The 6000-nt window shown below is 45.6% G+C and overlaps 1 protein-coding gene across 1 annotated transcript in view; it reads right to left on the bottom strand.

The window, feature by feature from the left end:
• The window catches only part of CPSF3 (cleavage and polyadenylation specific factor 3), a 43676-nt gene continuing 37676 nt past the window's right edge, over positions 1 to 6000 (bottom strand). The window contains exons 16-17 of the mRNA XM_088026309.1: positions 5454 to 5523; positions 1 to 2629 (exon numbers count right to left, since the gene is read on the bottom strand). Coding sequence (XP_087882435.1) covers positions 2551 to 2629; positions 5454 to 5523 — 149 coding nt within the window. The 3' untranslated portion in view covers positions 1 to 2550. The remainder of the gene's footprint in view (positions 2630 to 5453; positions 5524 to 6000) is intronic.

The following is a 6000-nucleotide window of genomic DNA, read 5'->3' as shown; positions in this document are numbered from 1 at the left end:
TCCCGAGAAACTAAGGTATTTTATTTTAAGTCACAGAAGTGGAGTCAAGCGTTCCGAAGAAGATTTAACGCATCCGGAGGCGGCCGGTTGCCAGTGAACGGGGGTGAGGGCCTCATACAGCCTCTGTGCGGCCAGCTCCACCATTTCCCGCAGGGATTCGTCTTCCTCGCTCCCTTCTTCGCATTCTACAGTCTGAAAGTGAAAGCACAAACAGGCCTTTCACCCTAAGCGTCTACAAGTGTCGTAGGGAAGACAGACTGATCCCCATTTCCGGGGGGGGCGGGGGTCACCGAAGCCTGGCGTCTGGGGTCCTGAGCTGTGGCCCTCAGGCCCGCAGGCGTGGGCCTGACCCGCGGAGCCCGACCGCACAATCACTGGGTCTAATTAGAGGTTAATTTTGGAAAAAGGAATAAATGGAAAATCTAGTGAACTAGATTTACTTCCAAGCCCATATTCTAACCCAGTAAGTGACACTACCAGGAACTCAGTCTTTGTAATACCAATTACTTAGCAAGTTCAAAATTTGTATTAAATCTGATTTAGACTAATAATCTTCTAGTAATTTCTCAGCTACAAAACACTATATGCGGTTTTAAAATTTTATATGATAAATATTGCCCATATTACAACTTAGTAAGGAAAGAGAAAAGTAACACCCTTAATTCTATAACCTAATGATAACTCCTGTGAACATTTCAGTATATAACCTTCCAGACTTTGAGCTACACATATGTATTTCTTTAAAACCAAAATGGGGTAATTTTGTCATACTTGCGATCTTGTTAACTTTTCTTGGCCCTCACTCATGCGGGGGGGGCAGCTGTGCCATTAGTGATCCCCATCGCCACCTGCCTGCACAGACGTCCGTGTCCAGGTGTACATCATGCACACAACCTACTTTGATTTTCTTTAGTTTCCTACTCGCGCATATTTTGGTCTCTCGCAGTTCTGCTGTTACAATCAATGCTAGAAGGGAAATCCTTGTATCTGCTCGAATTATTTTATCATTAACTTGTCCAATTATTTTCTTTGATTAAATCCAGTGAGTGGAATTGTGTTCAAAGGTATTTAATTTTCTGAGCCTTTCTAGGCATTTCACCAACTCCGCTGCGGGAAGAACGTGCCAGCTCATTTATGACCCCTTCCCGGCCCCAAACTGACCCTGATGATAAACTGTGGCCTGGTTTTCCCCGGTGCCGGGTCCAGCACTCTTGTCCGTCTGTGCCCAAGTGTTAGGCAAACAGTGAGGTTTTGTACTTTCAATCTGTATTTCCTCTAATTACTAGTGGATCGGAGCTGAACGTTTGCTTCATGTGCTTGCTGGCTGTCCAGACTTCTTCTCTAGTGAACCACTTGGTTATATTCTTAGCTTGTTTTGCTTTTTTTTTTTTAAAGATTTATTTATTAATTTGAGAGAATGAGAATGAAGAGAGAGAGAGAGAGAGAGAGTACATGAGAGGGGGGGAGGGTCAGAGGGAGCAGCAGACTCCCCGCCGAGCAGGGAGCCCAATGCGGGACTCGATCCCGGGACTCCAGGATCATGACCTGAGCCGAAGGCAGTGGCTTAACCGACTGAGCCACCCAGGCATCCCTTCGCTTATTTTCCTAGTGGGGTAAAATAAACTAGTGTCTCCTCAAAGCATCTATATAGTCAAAGAACATAAATTTAAAACCTATGTTGTTTCTTTAGCAGAACTGTTCTAATCTTCAAAAACAAGACTGTAAGATATACTTATTCACTTATGCTTATGAAATAATTATGCAGATGTGTAGTGTTAGACCAGAGCAGGCCCCACGATCTTGAATCCCATTTTTTTGGAAAAGCCACTTGGATCTTGCTGGTAAAACCAGAGAACAGTTTCTCTGAAAAAATCTGGAATCAACTGGATGCCAAACAAGAGAAATGGACTCAGTCCTCTCGCTGGAAAGTAAATGATGGGGAATAATCCACACGAGACCCGAGTGCTGTGCAGCGAAGCGCAAGAACACTTAGGACAGGGGCGCCTGGGGGCTGGGTCGTTGGGCGTCGGCCTTCGCTCGGGACCATGGTCCCGGGGTCCCGGGATCGAGCCCCGCATCGGGCTCCCTGCTCGGCGGGAGGCCTGCTCCTCCCTCTGCCCCTCCCCCTGCTCGCGTCCCCCTCTCTCGCTGGGTCTCTCTCTGTCGAATAAATACATAAAATCTTCGAAAGAACACTTAGGACCGGGTGGGGGAAGAAGCGAGAGAACGGGGCCCCGGCTGGCTCGGTCAGAAGGGCACACGGCTCTTGATCTGGGGGTTGTGAAGTCTGCGCCCATGCTAGGTGTAGAGATTACTAAAAAAATAAATAAGCTTAAAAAAAAAAAGGAAAACCAGGAATGTGTAACTTTATATGTAATAACATAAAACCTGTAAAAAGCAAATGTAGGAAAAAAACTGGAAGGAAATGCCAAAATGTGGAAGTGAGCTGTCGGGTGTGAGACCGGAGATAACTTTTGTTTTGACTTTCTCTCCCAAATGTCCTGAAATGTGGGAAGGAGCAGCTACATACCCGTGTCTCCAAGGTTTATATTAGCAGTTTTTCCCGTCCACTGTGACACTTAGAATAGAACCATCTTTTACACTTACACAGTCTTCTCCAAATATGTCCCTTAAGATAAACAAAGATGCAATTATGAGCACAAGATGCATTAACAAGTAAGTCAAGTACATTTTTATATACCGGGGAAAAATAATATTGAAGATAACCCTAGTTCTGAAGTAGAATACTTCTATCTATTCCTGAGATGTACTTAAGTTCACATGTTTTACTAATTTTATAAAATGGTTAAAGTACACAGCAATCATTAGTAAGACGGCTTTCTTCAGGGGCACCTGGGTGGCTCACTTGGTAGAGCATGTGACTCTTGATCTCAGGGTCGTGAGTTCGAGCCCCACGTCGGGCCAAGAGCTTACTTAACAAAAAAAAAAAAAGAAAAAAAAAGGCATGTTTTCTTCAGCTGGTACTGTGCTATGCATTTTATACACGATTTTAACTTATATTTTAGTAAGAAGCTCTTTTGCACAGGAGGAAAACAAGACCCAGGGAAGGGATTTGCCTGCAGCCCCCACGGCTGGAAGGCAGTGGGGCTGGACTGAAATGCAGGCATCTCCACTGAACAGACTCAAGCTGCTGTCTGCTCCTCTGAATCAATTTCAAACACCTCCTTTGAGTTAAACTCTTCACTGAGCATCTGCTATGTGCCAACTTCTTAGGGACGGAAGTCACTGAGACACTGCGTCTGTCGCCAAGGAGCTAGGGTTTAATCATTAATTTCCACCTCTTGTCCGCATCAGTTACCCAGGCGCCTGCCACCGCCGTCCAAGCAGCAGGCTGGACCCAGGCCGGGAAGGGCAGCCCGCGGTCTGACACGCCAGACGGGCCGGCACTGCCCACACGGAGCCCGCGGGCCGAGGGGAGGGCCGGCCAGCCGCCTGCTCTCTTAGGAAGTTAATCGTAATAAATACGTTTGAATAAACTTGGCTGGGTACCCTTGTTACTAAGGAAAAATGCTGTATTTTAACTACAGAAATATATTCAAAAGGTAGGGAAGAAATATTTCATGTTCATGTAATCAATTATTGGTTTGTTTACAGAAACCAATAAACTCCTACTATACATCCTAAGGATTTAAACAACTGGAGTTTTGAGATTATGATCGATTGGAAGTTTAAACACTCCAGTATGTCACGTTCATGAGGCGAATGTAAGCTCCGGCTCTTTGTTCCTGTTCCTCACAGTTCACGGGCGTGTGGAGGCGCGAGAAGAGGGACGGGGCGGCGGCCGGCCACGCCAGCCCGCGGAGAAGGCGGGAGGGCGGCAGGCTGTCAGGATGGCCCGCAGCCCAGCGAGCTTCCCTCCGGCGCCACCGACTGCGCTGCCTGGGGAGGCTTAGCCCGTCCACGGCAACACCGGTGTGCTCTCCGCGAAGCTTCCCAGCACCAGCGCTGCCCGACGGCACAACTGTTCCAGTCACTGTGCCCCGCAGGCACCGCAGGCCCAGGACACCTGCCTTCTGCGGAAGCGCCTTTTACCTGGACTCCTGGGAGGGGCTGCGGGGCACGGGCGTCTAACCCCTCGACGACAAAGATAAAAGCGCGGGTGGCTGTGTGTTAAGTTGCACAGTCTCACCAACTGTCCCGGGCGTCCAGGTTCTCGAATGATTAGGACACTCAGGCTGGCAGGTCGGGCTTCCGAAACTGCAGGGTACAGCCCTTTGCAGACGGAGTCGAGGACGGGGGGGGGGGGGGGGGGGGGGGGGGGGTGACTGCTCTGAGCGCGGGGGTGGGGACACAAACACAGAAGCTGCTGCCTTTTGAATGGCACTGCCTGTCCCTGTTCCTGCCTGTGAGCTGCTTTCCAGTCTGTATGACAGGGATGCTTTTTAATATCAAAATGGCAACATCAAGAACATTTTTCTGAAGACGTTGGTAGCTTCTTCTAGCAAGGTCACCTCTGAAAGCCTATCCGTTTTTAAAAGCTATTAATTGGCTGCCTTAAAAGATTATCAGTGAGGAATTTGGGGGAAGGAAGGAACAGATATGTTAACATAAAACCTCCAATATGCAGAGGACCTTCTTTTGTTAAGACGTCTAGTCAATGAACTTTCAATTTAAATACAGAGGCAGTTAATAAAAGTGGGAGAAAAAAGTAGAAGCAGTCACTCAACAAGAATTTGAGAGATACTATGTTCAAGGCACTGTGCTAGATGTGAAATTATAAAACTAAATTCAAATCTTTTAATTTTCCTTTTCTTGGCATAATACATAGCTTAAATGGTGGTTATCCGCTATGATGCAAGTGATTATTTTATCTGGAAAAAAATCCCCAAATCAGTATTTAAAAAAATGTTTATTTTAAGTAGGCTCCACACCCACTGTGAGGCTTAAACTCATGACCTCACGATCAAGAGTCACATGATCCAATGACTGAGCTAGCCAGGAGCACCCCCAAATCAGTCTTAAAGAGTATTTGAGAAAAAGGGAAAGACCTAATATCTGGTGTTTAGAAAAATACTGAGTTTAAAGGTACTTCTTAGTTTACAGACTTACTATCTGAGAAGAGTCCAGAAGAAAACCATTCTTAACGCAGAACTCACATTTAAGGAGAACATACACAGTAATTCTTAAAGGCACATTAACACCAGGTGAAGAGTTTAGTACTTGACCTTAGTAAAGATGTACGAATCTTAGTCGACCATGCCAGAAATGGCTTAACCAAGGTCACAGGTATTTGGAACTAGCTAGAGTGTTAGCTGGAAGGATGAGGTTCACACCCCTTTACGGAAACAAACACAGACATCAGACATCCAGAGCACTTAAGAGACCTGTCTGAGCTTCACAGCCATCAGTGAGCCAGAACTAAATCCCGGCCTCCCCCTCCCTGCCCTCGGCCTCACCACCCCTTATGGGGCAATAATGGGGACAATACTTACTGGAGCATGATCTCCAGCCTCTTGCTATAAACGTGCATTTCTAATTTTTTAGAAACCTTTTGTACTGCACCTGGGGAAAAAAAAAGCAACAGAGATCAATTTCCAAATTCTTATTTAGAATAGTTCCCGAGTCAATATCAGAACACAGTTACTGGTAAGATTTAAGGGGATCAATTATGGAATCCTTCAAGCGACAAACAAACCATCTACCTGCTGAGGCAAACTGCTATTTTCATCCCTTTATCTTTTGTTCTTGTTAAATGCAGAATCACAAAATGACATTTAAGATTACTTTACATTTTATTTGTAATGTTCCTCAAACTTTTCCACATTTCATGTATGCGCGGAAGTGACCTTGTAACTCTAGGACTCCTGGGGCACATCCTGGCTCAGAGATCTCTGGAGCTTTCATTTTACCTAAAACATTATATAACTTTTGCATTCTACTATATATAATGTACTTATACTGATTTTAATAGAATTAATATTTAAAACCATGTGCCAGTTAGATCACTTAGCTTTCCCTCCCCAAAACACGGTAATCTGA

Source organism: Eumetopias jubatus, unplaced genomic scaffold (assembly GCF_037043125.1).
Source record: "Eumetopias jubatus isolate StellerSeaLion01/CBP00866 unplaced genomic scaffold, mEumJub1_p1.0 scaffold_9, whole genome shotgun sequence".
Classification (NCBI taxonomy): domain Eukaryota; kingdom Metazoa; phylum Chordata; class Mammalia; order Carnivora; family Otariidae; genus Eumetopias; species Eumetopias jubatus.
This window is presented reverse-complemented; position numbering and strand designations above follow the sequence as displayed.